This window comes from Choloepus didactylus, chromosome 9 (genome assembly GCF_015220235.1).
Source record: "Choloepus didactylus isolate mChoDid1 chromosome 9, mChoDid1.pri, whole genome shotgun sequence".
Lineage (NCBI taxonomy): Eukaryota > Metazoa > Chordata > Mammalia > Pilosa > Megalonychidae > Choloepus > Choloepus didactylus.
The window spans coordinates 111,017,432-111,039,073 of record NC_051315.1 but is presented as its reverse complement, the minus strand read 5'-3'; the positions used below and the strand labels follow the sequence as shown (position 1 = coordinate 111,039,073).

General features: G+C 54.1%; 2 protein-coding genes across 8 annotated transcripts in view; one reads left to right on the top strand and one right to left on the bottom strand.

Annotated features, from left to right (window-relative positions):
* The window catches only part of PNKD (PNKD metallo-beta-lactamase domain containing), a 77,087-nt gene extending 55,510 nt beyond the window's left edge, over positions 1-21,577 (bottom strand). For 3 of the 4 annotated variants that reach the window (XM_037848782.1, XM_037848783.1, XM_037848785.1), the window contains exons 1-2: positions 21,488-21,577; positions 20,534-20,702 (exon numbers count right to left, since the gene is read on the bottom strand). In XM_037848782.1, the coding sequence (XP_037704710.1) occupies positions 20,534-20,702; positions 21,488-21,554 (236 nt within the window). In that variant the 5' untranslated portion in view covers positions 21,555-21,577. Of the gene's footprint in view, positions 1-19,122; positions 19,518-20,533; positions 20,703-21,487 lie in introns of those variants that run through there. The other variant, XM_037848793.1, reaches the window with a different exon arrangement.
* TMBIM1 (transmembrane BAX inhibitor motif containing 1) lies at positions 2,272-18,391 on the top strand. 4 transcript variants are annotated; one of them, XM_037848797.1, is made up of 12 exons: positions 2,272-2,399; positions 11,002-11,243; positions 12,477-12,577; positions 13,305-13,369; positions 13,597-13,650; positions 14,085-14,135; positions 14,664-14,703; positions 14,952-14,989; positions 15,135-15,222; positions 15,506-15,601; positions 16,578-16,631; positions 16,966-18,391. In XM_037848797.1, exons 2-12 carry the CDS (start codon positions 11,042-11,044, stop codon positions 17,110-17,112), a joined length of 936 nt encoding a protein of 311 aa, XP_037704725.1. In that variant the 5' UTR covers positions 2,272-2,399; positions 11,002-11,041; the 3' UTR covers positions 17,113-18,391. The 4 variants fall into 4 exon arrangements, with proteins under 4 accessions (XP_037704725.1, XP_037704726.1, XP_037704728.1 ...); XM_037848798.1 differs by having other exon boundaries at positions 2,389-2,526; XM_037848800.1 differs by lacking the exon at positions 2,272-2,399 and adding an exon at positions 6,649-7,686.
* Positions 21,578-21,642: the final 65 nt, after the last annotated feature.

Below are 21,642 nucleotides of genomic sequence, written 5' to 3'. Positions count from 1 at the left end.
CTCATACACTAGTCCTTCTGGGCAACCCCCCTCCCCTCCCGCTGCTAGGCTGATTCCTAAACATTCCCCAACATATAACTCGGGTGTCATCTCCTCTGGAGACCCTTTCCTCAACTCCAACCCTCCTCCCATCCTGCCCCTCCCACAGCCTGCCAAGTGTTAGGAGCTCCTTTCTCTGGGATCCCACAGCACCAAGTGAATACTTCTTTATGCCAGTACTTATCACATTGAATTACATGAATTGTAATTATCTGGCCATTTGCTTGTCTGCCTTAGATTGTGAGTCTCTTGAGGACAGGGGCTGTGTTCTTCAGCTTTGTCATTTCCAAAATGAGAAATTCCTGTCTGGTTGGCAGACAATAGGTGCTTAATTAATAATCTGCCAAGGGCCTTAAAGATAAAGACTCTTATCCCTTTTGTCCAGGGACAAAAAGGGGTAAAGAGAAGGAGGCAATCATTTACTGAAAGCCTATTTTGTATCAAGCACTGCAGGTCTGGGCTAGGTGTTTCAAATGTTATTTTAAGATTGTCATCTCAATTCCCTGATCAGAAAATGGGTCGAAGCTGGCTGGAAAATGAATCTCTGTGGAGACCATTCTGATAGTTCTAGAAAGTGGCCCAAATGTAGAGAGCAAAGAAGGGATGTCCGGAACCCAGGTTGGATCCTGCCAGCAAGGGGGAGACAGAAATTGAGCAGAGCTGTACTTCCTCCAGCAAGCTCTTGCTGGTGAGCTCACACTTTGGGAGGGAATTTTTAATGAGATCCATGATTCCAAGAAACTGATTTTATGTTTGAAGGCTTGAATGGTTTGGGGGAGTTAGCCTGTCATAGTCCACCAGTCCCCCCTAAGCAACTCCTACTTAAATTATATCTATATAGATAAGCATGAGTAATGGTGCTAGAGCAATTAAAAAAAAAAACACCTCTATTATAATTGGCCTGAAATATACAATCTAAGTAAAAATTTAGCACAGCTTTCACTTATGCTTAATATGCAAATTAGCTTCCAGATAAGTCCCTGGGCCCCTCCTTCCTAAGTCTTGCTCCCCCAAAAAACTGGACTGGACACCAGAGATAAAAATATAAGTTAAAGTGCCTAGAGATGGATTTGGCCCTCCAGAGGTGCTCAGGTTGTCTTCTTGTCTAGCTGTATTAATTTCTAGCTGGGTTTTACCAAGTCAACCCCGTCCATACAAAAGGAAAAGTGTCAGCAAGCTCTGAAAGACCTTTAGTGGTGGTGCCAATCTGTGGCTATTAACACAAGATAAGCACTTCAGATCTGCTCATCTACAGGCCCTTGGCATGATGGAAAGAACATGGACTTCGGAACAATGCCATCTACGGCAAACACAGGTGATATTTCAAAACTTCCCCAAATCCATTTCCTCACCTGTAAAACGGAAATATTAATGCATTCTTCACTGGGTGCCCATGGTGGTTGAGGAGCTGAGTGCAAAGCCCCACCTAGACATGTGCTTAGTGATAGTGACCCACATTGCAACTCTGCCTCCAGGGCTGAAGTGATTTCAAGCAGGAATTGTCCTAGTCCATTCCTAATGGACCAAGTTCCAGCTCTATGCTTGGTTGGTCCTTTGAAGTTTTAAACTTGAGAAGTGCATTGGCTTAAATGCATAGTATTGGCAAAGATGTTCATTGTGGATTTATTTATAATGAAAACTGGGAACAAATTAAATGTCCTCCAGTAAGAAAGCGATTTAATAAGTCAGAGCATAGCTAATGCTGTGCAGCATTAAAATAATGCTTTGGAAGAATATTTAGTGACAAGAAAAATGATCAGGATGGAATCTTATGTTAAAAAAAGAGCAGTAACAAATGTACCACACCAATGCAACATATTAAGGTGGTATTCGAGAACCCTGTGTGTATGTGTATGTGTGTGTGTGTGTGTGTGTGTGTATATGAAAGAGCAGTAAGCAAACTTATCACACAATATGACCCCACTCTGGAAAAACAAGTACACAGGCAAAGGAGCACCCCAAACCGAGGCCTCTCCTGGGAGTTCGGAGGCGTGGAAAGGAGTTATTTTCTTCCCTACGTTTTGTGTTTTCTAAAGCTCCATCAATGATCATTTATTGACTTAAAAATGCTGCAATAACCACAAACGCTATTAGTAAGTCGCTGTGGGGGCCACAGGAGGCACGCGCGGACAGAGACATCGCAGGCGGAACCGGGCGAACCAGCGGAGCCGGCCAGGTCGCTCCCTGCGCCCCCTAGCGGCGCCCTGAGGCTCCGCCCCACGGGGCGGCTCCGCCCGCTCGGCCAACGCCACGGGGCGGGGCGCGGAGCCCTCGCCCAGCCCAGCCCAGCCCAGCCCGGCCAGCCCGAGCAGGACTTGGAACACCCAGAGGATCGGAACGCACGATTGGGAGCGGCCCAGGCAAGCCAGGGGCCGCGACCGGCGGGGGTTGGGGACTGTGGACCGGCGGGGACTGGGCGAGGACTGGGGCTGCGCCGGGCCGGGGCCCCAAACTTTCTTGGAGTGCGCCGCGGGCCGGTCCCGCTCGGTGAGTTAGCCTTGGGCCGGGAATCGGCGCCAGAATGGCAATCTCTCGCCCTGTCTCTGAGTTTCGCTTTCCCTTTGCGCCTATGGCTCCTGTTTCACTTTGAGAGCCGGACAGCGTGCTGTAGGTGCCAGTCGCAGGGCGTGTGCATGTGCCAACCCCAGAATGGCCAGCTGTGTGGGATGAGGGCTGTCAGGGCCCTCAGCTGGTGGGAAAGGGGTGGGGGGACAGCCCAGGGCCTGACCCCGACCTCTGGCTGCCTCTGCGTGCCCTGGTGCCAGCCTTGGTGTGGACGGGTGAGGAAGTGAGAGAGAGCGTTTGGGGTGGTGATGGGGTGGTGTAGTTCCTGGCTCCACGGTGGAGAGGAAGCCAGTAGGCAGACCAAGTCCTGGGGCTTGGGAAGTGGCCACCCCTGTCACCATGACTTGGCCTTCAGGAGGCCCTTGCCCCCTGGGCTGAGTCCAGAAAGCTATAGGGAAGTACCACCTCCTCATGACCTCTTTGGGTCAGAGTAAAAACAAAAGAGGGAAAGGGGAAAAGTGAAAACAAGTGGAGGAGATGGAGGAGTGGCCAGGAGAGCATGGGCGGGGAAATAGAGAAAGCCTGCCCGGAAGCTTGGGCCCTGATTTGTGGGTTCTGCATCAATTCTTGTCCTATGGGTCTCCATCCCCTCTTCCCTCCACTGCGTCCTCTGTATGGTACCCATGAGGTTGGGACTCTACCTAAAGATTCTGGACACCAGAATAATGGGGGTGGGCCTGAGAACCAGGGTCAGAGCCAGAAGTCACAAAAGGTCCCTCAGGTGTCTAATTCTCCGGGGTTCTGAAATATTTATCTCATTGGTGAGCTTTGGTTTCAAAGCTGGTGCCTTTGGCCTGGCCAGTGGTGGCAGGGGAGCTAGGTGCTTTCTTGTGGCTGCTTTGTCTGAGGAAAGCAGGAGCCATACTTCCTCTTCACCTGCCTGCTCTCCTGGTCTCTCCAGTCATGAGGACCCAAACAGAAAGCCAGTTTATGCTTAGAAAGAAGAGGTGGTGATGGCAGTGTCAAGGGCCATGACTTCAGGGTCATGCTTGTTAAAAGGGGCACGTCAGAGAGGTAATGACGGGCTATCCTGCAAGCGTTGAGAGCCTCATGTCATGAGCTGGGTTAATAGTCACCTTGGCTCAGCATCCTCCCCTGGGAATGGGGACCTCAGCCAGAAGCTGTCTGCCTCAGAGCACCCATACCTCCCTTGGCCCTTTAGAAAGAGCAGAAGCCCCAGCCAGGAGCCACAGAGAAGGGGCACACATAATGGGTGTCTTCAGAGGGCAGAACTGGAAGCTCAGACAGCTCATTGGGAAGATGTCTGCTAACAATATGGCTAACTGTGACGTGAAGTATTTCAGGAAGTATTCTGTTGGGAACACTGTGGAGAGGATTTCTTTGACAGAATCTTCCAACCTTAAGATTCAGGGATTCTAGGCCAAAACCTGTTTTGAAGTAGAAATGATATCTAGAAGTTCACAGGCCCCAGTGCCCCCACCCCCCCCGCCCAGTACCTATAGGATACTCAATACAGTGGTCAAGGAGGAAGATAATGATTTCTCACTCTTGTGTATGGTTTTTACTTTTTCCTATCACACAGGGGTGAAGTTAGGGATGCCAGTTTCCTGGTTCTATGTTAGTCGGAGATTTGGAGATGTCCCCCAGCCCTTGCCGGTAAATCCCACTGTGGAAGTTGTAATAGCAGCTGTCTGGGAGTGTGTGTGTGTGTGTGGTGGGTAGGGGTCCTAGCAGAGGATCCTGGCACAGAGCTGACTTCCTGAGAGTGAGGGGTCATGCCTGGTACTCAGTGTGACTGCTCTGAGGGGCTGGGTGTAACGACAGGGCTTTTTAGACATTAAGAGTTACTTAGGACGTGAGTCATTCTCCAGGTTGGGTCTATCTGTAAGAACAGAGGTGCCCCGATCAGCCTTCCACCAGGTATTAATAAGTTTGCCTTGATCAAAGTGTTTCAGACTTAAGAAGTTTGAAGGAATCTTGGGTTTAAGTTAAACTGGTTTCCTTCCTGCAGGACTTTTCAGAGGCTCACTATGTCATTTGTTGTGCCTTGTGGATTTCCAAGAAGGGGATATGGATTGCAAGGTTGTTCCTCAGACTTAACTGTTTTCTAGAGCACCTCCATTACCATCTGCTGGGGCAGTATTCCTCAGAACACAGTATGGGAAATGACTGGCTAGACAACTAGCTCTCCACTCTAGTTCTGGGTAAACTGGCCCCTCCCCCACTCCTCCATGTGGGCTGCTTTAGCATTCCGGCCCAGATGGGAAAAAGAGACCAAGTGAGATCATGTGCCTGGATTCCCACAGCTGGTGAATGGTAGAGTTAGAGCTTGAACTGGGGTCTTTTGACTTCCTGCCTCATACACTTTCTTCTCTACAATGTCATGCTGTTTCTCTGCAGGCTGGGGGGTAAGTGAGCACCCTTGAGGAGCTGGTCTGAGGGTCCAGAAGGGATGATGGGGGTGGTTTGGGAGGAGAGGGAGTTATGTCCACTCCCATACCCAGAACATGCCACGTGGTTCTCCTTCTGGAGACTTCCTCAGACCAGTTTCACCCCAGCAGTGACCCTCAGAGTACATTCTTTAGGAGTATGTCATTTTCTGCACTGCAACCTGCTGTCTCATCAGGCTGTTCACTCAGAACCAAAGGCCATCAGAATTGGAATGGACTTTGATCTTTTGGTTCAGGATGCTCATTTAACAGGTGACAAAACCCAAGTCCAGAGACGGGAAGGGGTCTACCCTAACTCACACAGCAGCATTAGTGCCGGAGCCAGGACAAGAGCTCAGGTTCCTGCCTCCTAAGCGGGGCTCTGGCATAGGATCCCCTTCACTAGGAAAGGAACTGGTATCAACTACAGACTTTCGGCCCCGTTCAGCCCTTTATATGCCCCCTCCCCAGGTCTGGCCCTTTTAGGTAGTTGACTAGTGGGGGTGCCTCAGGGGCTTTTGGCCCAGTCAGGTGTAAAAGGACAGGACATGAGCTTTAAAGTCAGACATCAGATCTGGGTTCAGATCCCATCTCTGCTCCCTGCCTGCTGGGGCACCTTAGATCTGTTTTGCTCCGAATTCCAGTTTTCTCATCTGTGGACTGGGGGTAATGATAGCCACCTCCTAAGGCTGTGGGAGGATTAGATGTGCCTCGATACCTGGTAGTGAGTACACAGTCAGTATGGGTTCTCTTCCCTGTTCACTGGCAGGGAAGGGTTTATCTTCATTTGCTTCTTCCTCTTTCCCCTTGTAGTCCTGAAGTTCAACTAAAAAGACAGGAGAAGATGAAACTCAAAGACGGGAGGTGGATGGGGGCTGTGTTTCAGAAGCGGCTTTCTGGTTCCTTATCTCCATGCCCAGGCTGTTCTGCCCTGCTCACACAATGCTGCCCCTAGACGAGGCAGGTCCAGGAGCCCCTGGACCCAGGCCCTCCTGGGCTCTCCAGAGCAGCCTCTCCTTCCATTCAGCCTCTCTGGAACTGGAGAGAGGCCACCCTGCATGGAGATAGGCTGGAAGGGATGGCTGCAAGCTGGGGAGGAAAAGAGATGGCTTGGTAGTCTTATCTCCTTTTGAGCAGGGAGGCCGCAGAGGACTGGGGTAATGGGTGGTTTACTGTGGTTCCTTCTCAGGGGTGGGTGTGCTCAGGTCAGTTAGGGTCCAGACCCACTCAGACAGTGGGTGGATCTGGGAAGGGAAGTTCTAAACCCCTGACCAAGGGGACTGGTCATGGGCTGGGGCAGGAACTTGCTCAGCCTTGGGGTTTCCTTGCTGTCAAAAGACCACGATTTCTAAAGTCCCTTCCAGCCCCAGCATTTCAGTTCTAGGTCTCCTCAGCACTCTCCCCTTAGCCCCAGGGGTCAGACTGACAGAGGATATTAGTTTGATTCTGGGTTCCCTTGGTCCCTGTGTGCACCAGGCCCAGTGACTTGCCCAGACGGTCCTAGGTGTATCGTTTTACCCCTCTGCCCTCATGGCTATGTACTGGAGGGCGAAGTTTTCTTGGGGGTTGGGGGGAATGGGAGGGTTGGGGAAGTTTGGGTCTAGTAAAGGAAAAGGAAGGAAAGGAGACTGTCATAAGGTTCCTGGCCACAGTGGGCCGGGGGCTGTGCTTGGCGCGTGCTGGGTGGGGTTTCCTGAGATGCACACTCTGAGCTATTCTTTCCATTCTGGCTCTGGGCATCCATTCCTGGCAGGGAGGAGGGCAGACTGCCTGGACCAGTCAGCTGCTCCTTTCCATCCCTCCCTCCAACATACACACCCTCTTGCTGTAACCCCAGTAGCTCAGGCCACCTCTCTTCAGATTCCAGAGCCTTAACCCTTCAGCTGCCCTGAGTGGAGGCTGAGCCTGGGCCTCAGCAGCCTGGGAGCTCAGGCACCCACTGAGAGGGCTCCAGGGGAAGGAGATGCTGCCCCAACTCTGCAGCTGAAAACCTTGACAAGTAACACGTCCTGCTGTTGGAGCCCACCCACTTCTGCTGACTGGGTCTGGGGGCCCTGGAGGAGAAAGGAGAGGCCCTGGCTCCTTCCTGGTGGGGCTTGGGGCCAGGAGAGTGAGGAGAAAACTTAGATTTGTTAACGTGGCAAGGATGGGGCAGAGTCTGCCTGCCTTGGTAAAAGGCTCTGTGAGGAAAAATGTTCTAATGATTCGAATTGCCTGCCATTGCCGGAACAACTGGAGTTTGTTCAAGCTGAAGCTGAATGCTGACTATATTTCAGGAAAACCCAGGCTTCCCGTGAGGAGCCTTAAAGGTCCTTTTGAGCCCCTGGGGATTGTGAGCTCCTCTGGCAGGACCCAGATGGCCTGATTTCTAGCCTTTGGGCAGCATCCTGGCTCTCTGCCTCTTGATCTTCTCCCTCCCCTTTTCTCTCCCTCTCTTTCTACTCTCCACTCTTCTCCAGCTCCTACCTTTAGTCACAGCTAGGCAAGTAAACACTGGCCACTTCCCCCTCTCCTTCCTCCCTAGGCAGATGCTAGACCGATCCTCATCCCTCGTCAAGGTCTGGATGATGTGGAAGTGTCCAGGGCCCTCAGGTTGGATGGGCAGGAGCCAGGGAACAGGCTGGCTCAGGAGCTGGGGGGGCCCCAGGGGCTCCTGCCTGCCTGGCGGGGTTTTCCTCGGCATTGCTGAGAGGTGAGTGTAGCTGAGGTTAGCACCTCCGCAGACGGGCCTGCGTACTAGGGGCCCTCCCGTCACCCCCTCTGCTGTGCCCAGATCTCTATGGCAGAGAGCTAGGCTCTAGTCCTGGCCCCAGGATGAGCTTTGGGGCCTAGGCAGGGTGCTCTCCCTCCCTGCACTGTGGCTGTCCCCTTAGTAAGGTGAGGGGATTGGCTGCCTTAGACGACCATGTTTCCCTTCAGCTCATCTATGGGTCTCTAGCACTGGGCCCACCTCTTCTCTTCGTGGTGGTAGACATGGTTTGAGAGCCAGGGAGACTGTGCAGAGGGCTGAATGGTTCGGCTTTCAGCCAGGTGTCCTCTTGCTGTGAGTCTCCCATTGTCAACCCTGAGATTTGTTATTAGAGGGCCTTAGCTGGGAAGTTGGGGTGGAAAGTAGGGCAGAGGCATGAAGAGTGTGGTCTCTGGGGTCAGTCTAGGAGCTCCAGCCTTGACTTCATCTCCCGCTAGTAGGTAACCTTGGGCAAGTTACCTACTTCCATTTGTAAGGGGGGATAATCCTAACAGTATCCATCCTGCTGGGCTGTTGTAAATATGGTATGAAATAATTACTGAAAGTAGGGGACATTTACTGTTCATCAGCAGTCAGGCCCTGGTCACAGTGCTCCCTGTGCGTTTCCTTGGTTACTCTTTACGGTGCCCTGCGGAGGGTGCGATTACGAGCATTCACCCATCTTCCAGGTAGGGGTGAAGTGGCCAGTGCTGGTCTCTGGGGAGGATGGGCTGGTCTCAGAGGCCCTCAGAGAACTGGCCTCTGGCCTGCTATCCCCAGCAGGCAGGTCTGCTGGCAAATTCCTCTGAAATCAGAAGAGTGATGGGAGGGGTGGGGTGGAGGAGGGCCTCTGTGAGTCAGCAGTCCTCTGGGCTGGACCAGACCCTGGAGTCCGGGGGCCCCGTCCGAGGCTGGCCTTCCTCTCCCTGAGTCACCTGTTGCCCGTCACCCTGGGTAGGGGCCTGTTTGCCCTGGCTCAGGGAAAGAGGGAGGGAGGGGAGGCAAACTTCCGGCAGGCCCCATGGAGCTAGTTCCTCTAATAATTCCCAGGATCACAGTCTGTCAGACATGGAAACGAGCTCAGAGATCGTCTGGCCCACCCCACCTCGTTTTATAGAGGTGCAACCTGAGGCCTGAGGAGGTGAAGGGACCCTGGTCACGATCACATCACTGTTTGGTGGCCCAGCTGGGACCTCCGACCCTGGGCCCAGAGATGATGCAGTGAGGACAGAGAATCCTACTCCAAGGGCGACCCTGCCCCATATCCCTTCCTCCAAGCAGGGTGCCCTCTCACCAGGGGTCAAAGGGGGGAAGAGAGGGGTGAAGGGAGAAGGAGCCTCTTGCTCCAGGGGAGTAGAGCCCAGTTCCATTTTGTTTCCTTCTTTCTTTTTTTAAAAAATCCCATTACAGAGATCCACATATTGTAACTACTTACGGTTCTTTTCTCTCTCTTACATAAGCTCCAAACATTTTCAAAAACAGCCACTCTCTCAGCTTCCTACACTCAGTTTTGATATTGTAGCCTCCTCCCCTGTTCTCTTTTGCTCCCGTATTCCTCCCAGGCTCCATTCCCTGGCTGCTCCTGACGGCTGACCCACTTCTGGGGATCTCCACCACTTCCCCTCCTCTGAACCCCTGGTTTTGCTGTCTCGTGCCCCTCATCATCAGGAAGGTCTTTCTTGGTTCTGACCCCTTTACCCTGGGTGGTAGAGACCAGCTTTCCTCAAAACCCATTTAGCAACCTGGCCTGGTATGTGATCCTGCCTCCCCACCCCCGCATGGCCCCTCCCCTCCCTGAGTTATCCCAGTTGTCCTACAAGAAGAGATAAGACCCTTTATCTGATCCTTGAGCCACACAGAACTCTCAGGGTGCCCTAAAAAGAAAAGCCGGTTCTTTCTTCTTCCAGCAGTGGCCGGGAGATGTCTGCTGCCCTGGATCTGCGGGTGCTTCTTCCCTGCGGGGTGCTGAAGGTCTGCCCCTTGGGAGGTGCTTGTGGGGAGGAGGTGGTGGCTCTATCAAGGGCCTGGCCTCTGTCAGGGCTTGCCCCTACCAGGAGCTCCAGGCCTTCCAGGGACGGCCTTCGGAGTTCTGCCCAGGCCTGCCTCTGCTGCCTCAGAGGGGAGCACCAGGCGGAGGACATTTATTTGGCAGAAATGGCATAATGGACCCAGGCCCCCGAAGACCTTGATTCTGATTATGTCACTCATCTAGTTCTGTGACCTGGGGTAGGAGGGGTCAATTTACTGTTCTGGGGCCCCGGCCCCTCATCTGAGAGGAGCAGGCAGGGCTCTACAGTCTGTTTCTGGGGTTCTCTCTGGCTTTCTCGCCCCCCTGGCTATGGGGATCTTCCTACTGCAGAGAAGGCACCGAGTTGATCGTGTGGCCTGACTCCTCAGCTCTCCCTCCCCACTAGCCACTGCCCCTGAGGGGAGCCAGGCAGGATTCAAAGCTCAAGTCTCTCCACAATAGGGGGCTTCCAGATTTTGTGCTAAATATCCACTCCCTGGCAAGGCCAGTGGAGAGAGCAGTCAGCCACACACTGCCATATGCCCATCTGATGGGTCACAGCTGTTATTTGAAGGAACCATAAAGTCCTGTCGCAGGCCTGCCCTCCTGCACAGCTGCCCCGGCCTCTCGGGCTTCCCCTGACTCAGCGGGCCTCTGGTCCACGGTCCACTGGCCCCCCTCCCGGCCAGCCCTGCTCTGGGGCTGCCTTATTTATGTTCCTCCTCCTGGCTGTACACTCTGAGCAGGACCCGCCCCAGCTCTGGCTTTCAAACCCGGTACTGCTGCCAGCTGCTGTGGGGGCTGGGCTGACCCCTTCCATGGGCCCCAGCAGGCCCTGTGACTCATGGGAAGCCTAGCTGGGGCCCTCCAGCTTCTTCCCTGGCACTGCCATCAAGTCATCAAGGCTGGAGGGTTTCTTAAATGAGAACGGGGGAGGTCCCAGGCTCTCCCTGGTTCCTTGTCCCTCACACCACTGATGCTGAGCAACAACTCTGGGCTCCTGAACTAAATCCCTCCTCCTGCTGCTTTCCTGAGGCCAGAAGCTGCACAGTAAACAGAGGATAAAAAGCTGGCGTGAAGCTGGGAAGGGCAGGGCTGGGCTGGTGGGGCAGGCTGCCTGTGAAGATGGAGAAGATGGCCCGCCCGCCTGTGGAGATCAAATGTGAGGGTCTCCTCCCTGCAAAGACGGCCTGGGCTGGGGCTGGAAGGGAGGCAGCCCCAGGGCACCGGGCCTGGGCACTCCTGACTTCTCTTCTTGTCTCCTGTTTCAGGTCCCAGTAGCTGGAGTTTTCCCTCAACCCTTGAGCAGCCATGTCCCACCCCAGTGCACCCCCTCCGTATGAGGACCGCAACCCCCTCTACCTGGGCCCCCCACCCGCTGGGGGCTATGGGCAGCCGTCTGTCCCCCCGGGCGGGTACCCCGCCTATCCCACTTACCCGCAACCTGGCTATGGGCACCCTGCTGGCTACCCACAGCCCATGCCCCCCATCCACCCGATGCCCATGAACTACGGTGAGTCCTTGGAGGGCACATGGAGGGTGGGTGGGATGGGACAGCACTTGCAGCCGATGAGGCCACTTCCTTTCATCCCTTTCAACTTCAGCTTCTCGTTTAATCCTTTTTCTCACCTTCTCTGTTTAGATTTTTCCTTCTGTTTTCTTGTCACCGTTACCTCCCTGCTTTTTCCCTGAGCACCTAGCTCCCCAAGCTGCCTGCAAGCCCCTTTATTCAGTAGGGAGTTTGAGTACAGAGACACGTACCAGAATGAACACATCCAGATGAGAAGATGCTGGGGGAAGCCATTGCTTCAGAGCGGGTCATTACCTTATGAGCCTGTTTCCTCATTTCCCAAGGCAGTTGCCAACCCACCCAGATTTGATGTCTTCCTTAGGAACTGCCTTTGGGGCTCAAAGCACGGTTTTTTGTTTTTGTTTTTGTTTTTGCAATATCTTTGGTGCTGACAGAGCCTCATCCCTTAAAGTGAAATCCAATTTTTGCAAATATCTGAAAGTCATTTGGAACCAAGTTTGCTAAACACCATAGCAGGTAAATGCTACATTTGGTCAGAAATGGGGTGAGACTAGAATGCAGTGAGGTGGTCTGTCTGGGTGGCTTGTTCATGGATTTTGAAAGCAGTTCCCAAGGAGGCACTCAAGGAATGTTTTGAGGCCCTGCAGCATCCCTGGAATGCTGGAGAAAGTGTACGCTCAACTCTCATCTGGATGCAAGTGGTCTGGTGCACATATTAGCACATGGGTCCCACTCCACAGTCCGACCTCATCCTGGGCTTGCAGACACTTGCCCTAACCGTTTTCGCTGAGGCCTGGCTGCTCCATCCCTGTGAGCCTGATGGAGATCCTGGTCTTTGCACTCTCCTCCCACCCTCCATCCCTGACCAAGCCAGTTCCTATCCATCTTTGGGCACCTGGCTTATTGGGAGGGACTCTGGCCAGTGCTCCAGGTCCACACCCATTCAGCACTCAGGTGTGTCTTGGACACACAGGGGCCCTGGTCAATGTATGCTGATGGGATAGCTCACGCCTCCACCCACTCCTGATAGGGTCACTTGGCTCTATGTGAGGGCACCTGGAGGAGAGGACCCTGGCCTGGGAGAGGCCCTCCTTTGTCACAACACTTGCCTTTTGGCTGGAGACACTTGGATTTTGGTGGGGCAGTGTGGGGAGGCTCCAGGATTGGGGCCACATGCCCCAGGCCATCTGTTGGTCATGTCTTCTCTGTCCCCAGGCCCAGGCGAGGGCTATGGTGGGGAGGAGAGAGCCGTGAGTGACAACTTTGGGCCTGGAGAGTGGGACGACAGGAAAGTCCGACATGCCTTCATCCGAAAGGTGAGACGGGCTGGGAGGTAACTATACCTGAGTCCCTCAGACTGTGGGAACTGGGCACTCATTCCTGGGTATCTCCCTGACCTGGCTCCAAGCCCTCCAGACTCTTTCCAGCCCTGTGCTCCCCTCAAAGCAGCCCCAGCTCCCCTGGCCCCACTGGTCCCCCTCTTCTTGCTCCTCTCTTCCTCAGCCTTGTTCTGGGAGGGCAGATTCAATCTGGAAAAATCTCCTAGGTAGGCTTTCCTAAAGTGTCCCGACTTCCCCTAACATCCTTCCTGTTAGACTGTAAGCAACTGGAAGCCAGAAAAGAGCCTACTCATTTGTAACCCACCCCTGCCCATCCCAAGTCTACGCAGCACTCTTGCTCGGCCTAGATAAAGAGACAGCGTAGATAGACAAGACATGTTAGACAGAACTGCTGAAAATGTGGCGGCCATAGCTGGTAGTGCAATGGCAATGAGGCAGGGGAAGTAAACTGAGGCTGACATAGGACAGGGAGGGCAGAGGTCAAGGAACAGCCGAGGTGGGAGAGGAAAAAGTACCTGAGCTGTACTCCTCACTGGGCGGGTTGCCTCTCTGCCAGATAGCAGCTGGGGAGGGGCTCTTGGGTAGGAACAAAGTCAGAGTCCTCCCCCAACCCCACTACCACTAAAAGACAGGGAAGGGTAGGGGTACATTAGGGTCTCTGGGGCTGTGGGATGATGACCTGGCCACCCTGGGACTGTTCCAGGTTTACACCATCGTCTCCATCCAGCTGCTCATCACGGTGGCCATCATCGCCATCTTCACCTTCGTGTGAGTCTCTTGGCCTCCCTGCCGGCGCCAACCAGCTCTGGGCTCCCGGGCTCCTGGGCTGCTGGGCCCCCTGTGGGCTGGGGTGGGCTCTCCTCCCAGAGATGGGCTGGAGGCGAAGTTTGGAAGCAGGTGCTTAGAGAAGACGGCGGAGCCCAGGCTGCCCGCTGGGACTTGGCAGGGAGCTAACAAGCTGTGCTGAGCTTCCTCCCTCGTTCTCTGCTCCACAGGGAACCGGTCAGCGAGTTCGTGAAGAAAAATGCGGCCATCTACTACACATCCTAGTGAGTGTGCTCCTCTCCGCTCAGGGCTCAGGAGAGGAGGGGTGCCAGTTTCAGTTTCTAGTTGACCAGCTTTCCTCAGGGCAGAGAAAAAAATGCTTTTGGAGAGGGGGCTCCCCAACTGGGCTTTGCCAGTTTCCTGCGCTGGGAAGCATGGGTGTGTGTGACCAGGTGGGGGGGTGACAGAATCTCAGAATGCACGAAGGCAGGGGTAGGGCCTGTGGTGGCAACATGCATGCTGCAAAGCGGCCCCGATCCCTGGTTACAGTTGTTCTCTGTTCCCAGGCTGGGGGAGGCGGTGGTATCTTGTCCTGCCTTCCCACAGAGTCGCTCCCCCTTATAGCTGTTTGGCCTCTGGGAGCTTTGCCAGGCTGGACGCCGAGGGGCGGAGGGATGGGTTTGGGCCTTTGGCTACTTCCCCATTTCTTTCTCCCCAGTGGTGTCTTCCTGGTCACCTACCTGACCCTTGCCTGCTGCGAGGGACCCAGGTGAGTCCCAGAGGGTTGGACAATGAGAAAGGGACATGGCAGGGGTGGGAGAGGGACTGTATTTTGGGAAGAAAGGGGACTCCTTAGGGATGAATGGAGACTTGGGAGAAATGATGATTGCAGCTACTGTTCCATGTATAGGAAGTTCCATGCACACGTAGGGCTGGCCTGCCTATCTGTCTGTCTGTCTAACATTTGTACAGCAAACCTGCAAGCTCTGTAGGTAGCATTTTAACCATTGAACAAATGGGAAGAACCCGAGGCTCAATCAGGCTGAGTAAGTTTCTCACAGTGTAAGAGCTGCAAATGAATCCAGGTCTTTCTGGCCCCACAGCCCAGGCCCATCCCACTGCCCCAGGCTGCCCCTGCGTAGAACACCTGAGCAGTCCCAGAGGCCCTGCCAGCCTCGCTTCCCAAGTCGAGTCTTGATCCTCTAGGGCCTCGAGCCAAGCACTTCCTTCTGCTAAAGGAGCTGCTCAGGCCCGACCCGCTCCCAGTCCCCTAATCATGGTTTCCCTTCCCCTGCAGACGCCGCTTCCCATGGAACATCATCCTGCTGGCCCTCTTCGTAAGATCAGGAGGGTAGAGAGTGGGGTGGGGTGGGGGGATGGTTTGAGGGAGGGCTGGCCTCAGGGAAGGCACAGGACGCCACTGAGGAAGGGCGGCCCTGCTCCCGCCCACCCTGTCTTACCACCTGCTCTCGGGGCTCTGTGGCTGCCTCTTTCCTACTCAGTCACATCCATCCCCAGCTCTCACAAGCCCCCAGGGCTGCCTTTCTGCCTCAGGGTTTCACTCTTGTCTCTATTCCTTTCTCAGACTCTTGCCATGGGCTTCATGACAGGCACTATTTCCAGGTATGTTCAGGGCCAACGCCCTGCTCCTCCAGGACTCTCGGGAAGCATGTTATGGGGGAGCGGGGTGGCCTGTGGAAGCAGTAGTTTTGAAGTGGCAGGGACCTGGCCTAGGCCTCTGATGGCCCTGAACCCCTACTCCCCACAGTTGGCATGGGACCAAAGCCGTCATCATTGCCGCGATCATCACTGCCATCGTGTCCATTTCAGTCACCATCTTCTGCTTCCAAACCAAGGTTAGGGCCTGGGGCATGCTTCTCTGACTACCCTGCCCCCTTTTCCTATGCAGACTCTACCCTCTGGGAGCCCCAAGGGATTTCTGAGCTGGGAGGACCCAGACCCCTCTACACCAGGGATTTCCCTTCGAGCTGTGCCTACATAACTGCCCCCTGGATCTGTCCCTAGAATGTCACTGTCCTTCCCAGGCCCCCAGGCCAAGGCAGGAGGCAGCAGTGGGACTCCCTGAGGGGGCAGGCCTGGCAGTCTTCTAACAGTTGCCTTCTCCTCCCTTCCGGGCAGGTGGACTTCACCTCGTGTGCAGGCCTCTTCTGTGTCCTGGGAATCGTGCTGATGGTGACTGGGATTGTCACTGCTATTGTGCTGTCCTTCAAATATGTGAGTGTCCTAGGAGGGCTGGGACTGGTAAAGCCAGCGCTCAGGGCAGGCTTTTTGTACAGCAGGATACAGTAGGTGTTCACCTGGGCCCCAAAAGCCTTTGGGCAGGCTGACCTCCAGAATCTCCTAACTGGCTAACAGAGGAGCTAACATTGAAGCAACATCCTTTTGGGATAGGATCTCATCTCTAGTGGGAGCCAGGTGGCCCTGAAGCCCGTACAGCATCGCCGAGTTCCTTGGGGAAGTAATGGCTTAGATCTGGCTGGCAGCTAACTTGAGATCAAGCCAGAGGAGGCAGCCTAGGAGAGGAACCCAGAAGAGGGAGAAGATGGGCTTGGGGGGAATGGCCCACAGGGATCGCTGTGTCAGACCTGTCCTTGTTCTAGTCATCTGGGGGAGAGCAGGAGGCCCCTAGGTCAAGCGTAGATGCATGGGGAAGAAGGGTGCTGGGAGGGCTCCCTGCCCACTTCTTGACAGGTGGGCCCTGCCCTTCGCTGGAGAGGCGCCTGTGGGAGTGTAGAGCAGGGCCGCCCTCATTGGGGCCATGGGCACTTCCCTCAGCCCTTCTTCCTGAGTCTCTCTCTCCCAGGTAGGGCTGCAGGAAGCACCCTGCTGAACACTGACCAGGGGAGAGGTGATGGGGCTCTTCAACCAGTGCCTGGGTTTGCCACCTGCAGAGTTATAGCTCTTCTTCCAGAAGTATAGTGGAAGCCTCTGTATCATCACTAACTTAATAGAATGGTTTCACTACGAGACGCTATGAAAGGTTTTATTTGGCCATTGTAGGATAGCCTGTTTTCTCTTCCAAATATATTACTGTTCCTCATTTCTTCCAGGTCTGGAAGGCAGAAGTAGTCCTTTCATGGAAAGCTAGCTTTCTGGATCTGCCTGCTCTGATGCCTGAGTCCCAGGGGAGGCCCGGTTCCAGGGGCTTTGCTAAGATTACTAACGTCTTCCTCTGTCCTCCCTTCCACAGGTTTACTGGCTCCACATGCTCTATGCCGCTCTGGGGGCCATTGCTTTCACCTTGGTAAGTCCCTGCCCCTCTCTGGGAATCAGTGCTGAGAAGATGGGGGCAGGCACTGAGGGAATGAGCATGAATTTAGACTGCCCAGGAGGCAGGAGTAGGGCCACAGCTGACCTTCCCTTGCCCCACAGTCTGAGGTGTCTGTTACTGCTCACGCCGCCTGCTATTAGGACTTATATTACATTATATTTGGTGGGTCTGCCTCCTTCTCTGTGAGCTGCTCGAGGGCAGAGGTCACACGGCATGACACATGGGCTCCTGAGACAACTCTGCTGACCAGAGGGGAGCTTTGGATGCTAGGCCCTGGCCACTCACTCTGCCTCTCCTGTCCCTGTAGTTCCTGGCTTACGACACGCAGCTGGTCCTCGGGAACCGGAAGCACACCATCAGCCCGGAGGACTACATCACTGGCGCCCTGCAGATCTACACTGACATTATCTACATCTTCATTTTTGTGCTGCAGCTTTTGGGCAATCGCGATTAAGGAGCACCCCCACTCTGTCCCTGTGCCTGGGGTCTGGGTCTCAGACCCTTTTTCTGCCCCCCAAGTAATATGGCCAGCTTCCTTTCTGTCCTGGGGATGTGTAGATACTTGGGGGGGTGGGAGGGCAGCTGGAGATGCTGGGGACTAACGCTTGCCCTTGGTGGGCTCGGCAGGGACTAGGCTGCTGTCTTTTCTCCTCCACCCACCATATGGCACCAAATTCTTAACAGCTTGGATTGGGGGTGTGTGTGTATGTGTGTGGGAAAAGAGCCTATTCTAGCTAAAAGGGAATAAGAAAGATAGAAGTGACTCAAGGTGATGAGGTGTAACCCCCCCCTCCCACCCCCAACACAGGCTTCTAAGCAAGGTAGCGATCACTTTCTCCTCCCTCAGCCCCCAACCAAGCCAGAAAACTTGTTCCCAGCCTCCTGGACTTCTAGGCCATCACTGTGCGCTGCTTTTGTGATCCTTGGCACCTTCCAACTCAGGAACATAGAAGAGATCTGTGCCCCTGGGTCTCCCTGCTTCAACCCCTTCCTGTTTCAGTGATGTGTATATATTGTTTCCCTGGGTTTGGGGTGTGGTGGGAAGAGGAGAGTGAGCAAAGTTAAGGGCAGGGTCCAATAGAGAGCAGCAGCCACCCTGGACTCCTGCTTGGCCCACAGGGGTGGTGGAGCAAGCAAGCCTGTTTTCAGCCTTCTGATCCTCAGTCTCCAAAGTTGCTTGGGGCCTCCCTGGGTGTATCTGAGATGTCTTGTTTGGGGGCATCTCTCAGCCCCTATGCTTAGGCCGCTCAGAGCAGCAAGTCAGGGGCAAGGGTTGAGAGATGGGGGGGCTGGTAGGATTTTAAGTATGACCAGGAAGTAACCAGGGTGAAAAGACACGGGTGGTGGCAGGGAAAGTGCCTTGGGGTCCCCTACCCTGTCTAAGTGATAACTAGGCCCACCAGGGAGCCCACAAAGACTTCTATCTTCTTTTTTCTACTAATCCGGGGAGGACCCTGAGAGGAATAACATTTCCTCTCTCAGTTTGTTCTTATTCATGTTGGGGGGCTTTTAGACCTGAGCCCCATCTCCCCTGCAAGCCACGGCTATCTTTGTAACACCAAGTGCCTCAAGCGAGAGGGGCGAAGGGGACAAGGGTCTCTCTGTTGGGTAGGGGTGGAAATCACATCAGCCCAAGGGTATAATTAGGACTTCTCGCTTAGCTACTTGGTCCTAAATATATCACACAAAGGGACACTACCAGAAATGTAATAAAGTTTTACGTTTAGTTCAAACCCTCTGTGGCTCTGGTTTTCTTCACATGAAAAAGGTGTCAGCCCTGGGAGTACTGACTTAGCTCTGTCCAAAGCATCTACTTCTTAAGTCTGCCTTCTGACTTGGTTTCTCCCACCTTTTCTAAGGTAACCAGGCATACTTTCCAGCAATTCCCAGTGAGGGATACAATAGGCTGGTGAAGGCTCTACAGCCAGCTGGGGAGAGGGAGAGCTCCCTCCTGCAATACTGGATCTTAAAGTAGTAGCACTTTTAAACTTTTCTGGGATTTGGACCCTTTAAAAAAGGCTCATGAGAACTATTAACTCTGTTCCCCACAAAGCTGTATGTATGCATGCAGTTTGGCATCTGAAGGAAGGGGGACACACACCCCAGGTGCAGAACCCCTGCCTTGGAAATCACTCTTACAAAGGAGGAAACTGAGGCCCAGAGAAGTTGAGTCATTTGGACTCAGCCAAGAGTAATGCTTTTTCCTCCACACCCTGAATATCCTCTTTGATGCCCTTTTATTCTTTGGGCAGACCCCACCCTCTGAGTGAGACACCACCCTCCGGCCAGCAGCTCAGAGGGCTTGGTCCCCATGGCCCGAGCCTAGGCTTGTTGCACTTAAGTCTCTGTGGTTTGTCCACCATCCAGCCTGAACACTGAGTGCTTCTGCGAGAGGGAGCACACATGAGTAACCAATCCCACCCTCTGCCCCTCCCGTCCCAAGGGACTCACAACCCAGTCCTGGTTCCTTTCCACTCAAACATGCAGTAACTTTATTTGCCTTTGGCTGGCTTCTGGGTGTGGGAGTAGAGGCTGGCAGCAGCCTGGACATCCCATGCCCCCTGGCGGACCTCAGTGGCAAGGAACAGAATCACAGCCAAACCCGAGGGACTTCCACAGTCTGGAGCCCACAGTCAATACAGTCTAAGGGAGGTGTGCAGTGTTCCTCAGGCCTGCACCCCAGAGCCAACTTCAGGAGCCGGGGCATGTGGGGAGGAGGCCCTGAACCTCTGGCTCTCATACTCGCCCGTGTTGGACGCCCGCATGTTCTGCCGAGCCTTCATCTGCTTCAAACGGTCCTTGTCCACTTCCCGCTTGGTGAGGATAAAGAGGAGGATACCACAGGGGAAGCCGATGGCCCTAGGGGTGGGGAGATGTGCACGGGGTTTGGGGAGGGGCCGAACCTGAGCCAGAAGAGTTGGGGGGAATCTCACTCGAGCTTCATCAATCACATGAATGCTGCAATACCTCTCATCTCCATTCATCCTCTGTGCTGGCTGCCGGAGGGTCCCACTCAAATCAAATCCTGCTGCTGCCCTGCTTAAAGCCCCATAATGGCGTTCCATCACTTCCCAGCCAAGTCCAAACCCCTAGCCGTGGCTCAAGAGGTGTCTGCCCACCTCTGCACTCCTATGCATGAACCCAGCACTCCTGCCAAACCAACCGTGCATGATTTGCAGACAGCCTATCCTCTTTCCCTCTCCATGTCCTGGCAAAGGTTTCTGCTGCCTGAATTGCCCCCCATCCCCTCCCAGACTCCCTCCGTCATCTGAGTAACTGCTGCTTGGGAGGCACCTTGGTGTGGGAGAAAGAGCATGTGGAGTCACAAGACCTCGGGACAAGCCTAGCTCCAAGCCTCAGTTCCCTCCTCTGTGAAATGGGAATGTAATATTTACCTCAGAAAGACCAACACATTATACTGTAAAGTACCAGCACACCTCAGGTGCTGAAAAAAATATTAATTTTCCCTCCTTTCCTTTTAATATTGATCAAGAAATATGTATTAAGGTCAGAGTCAGATGCAAATAACAACACAGTGAACATGTTCTAAGTGTTATTATATGACGAATATAGTCTCACATGATCTCAACTAATTAACTAACTACCGGTACTTGGGTCTCATCCCAAGCTCCCCAAAGGGAAGATGAGGCCGGGGACCCAAATTTGACCCCAATCGGCTCACCTTACTCCACAGAAAACCCACTATCTCCCCAATTCCAAATACTTTCCCTTACCCCTGCCCAACCTCACCCTCACACTTCTGTTCTCACAGCCTTGGCTTCAGCTCACCACGTGAAACTTGGAGATGTCTCTGGGTTCTACCCTTCCCTGGACTCCACTACCCAGTAGTGGGCAAAGGGGCAGTTGAAACTCACCAGGCTAGTCCCACAGCCCTCATGGGGTTCTTGCCCCTCTTTCTGGGAATGTATTCCAGCTCAGGGGATAGGGGCTCAGGTTCTTCCTTGCACTCGGGGGAGCTGTGGCTTTGCAGTGTCCGGGACCTGTTCTGGGAAGCCTTGTTAGCCGTGGCTCCTGAGAGAATCCCTGTGTAGAGATAAGAGAGTATGAGGAGAACGCAGGGGGAAAGGGCTGGGGGGAGGGGTTGAGATCTGAGGAAAGTGAGTGACCGCAGTTTGGAGTAACAACAAGTGGCGGGGAGAATCCAAAGGGAAATGGGAAAATCGCCATCGAGGTAGCACCTCTGGAAATCACTTCCACGTCACTGCGGGCTCATCACCCTGGTGCCAAGGAGAGCGAGCTTCGCTCTTTTCACCTCCTCAGACGCCAAGGAGAGCGAGTTTCGCTCTTTTCACCTTCTCAGACGACAGGATGGGAAGGGCTGCAGTGGGACTAACATAAGACATGTGAAGAAATCTGGGAAAAGGTTTTTAAACTGCAGAATGTTAGAAGTGGAAGGGAGCTTAAAGATAATCTACTCCATCCCCTCATTTTATACAAGAGGAAACTGAAGCCCCAAGAGATGAACTGCCTCGCCCAAGGTCAAACTGCTAATTATCCGGGGCTAGAACCCAAGCTTCAGAAGCCCAGGGCTCTTTCCTCTGCACTGCGGTGAGTGTGAAACACCTGGAGCGCGGGACCTTCCTTGGGGCCGCCTCTTGCAGCAAGACCCCGGAGGTGTCGGGCAACCCAAAGGTACGGGAACGGACCGGGTGACCTCTAGAGAGCATCTTTTAGACCCCAGACTCTTTAAGATCCTGCAGAGGGGTGTGAGCAGGAATCGACAGCCCTGACCTCCTGCTATAGCCGGCGGGATGTGAAGGAAAAGGGTCCCCTTAAAGTCTTGCCCTCCCAGGGGTCCCTCTTCTTACCCCGGAGGACGCGGGCATTTCTTGCCCCCCGGCCCTTCAGCGCCGTAGCAGCTACCACCGCCGCCATGTTCAGATCCCACCCCTCTTCACCGCGCTCCCCGCCGGGAATTGTAGTTTGCGTAAGGGGCCTCCCCCGCGCCTTCCGTCCTGCCTAC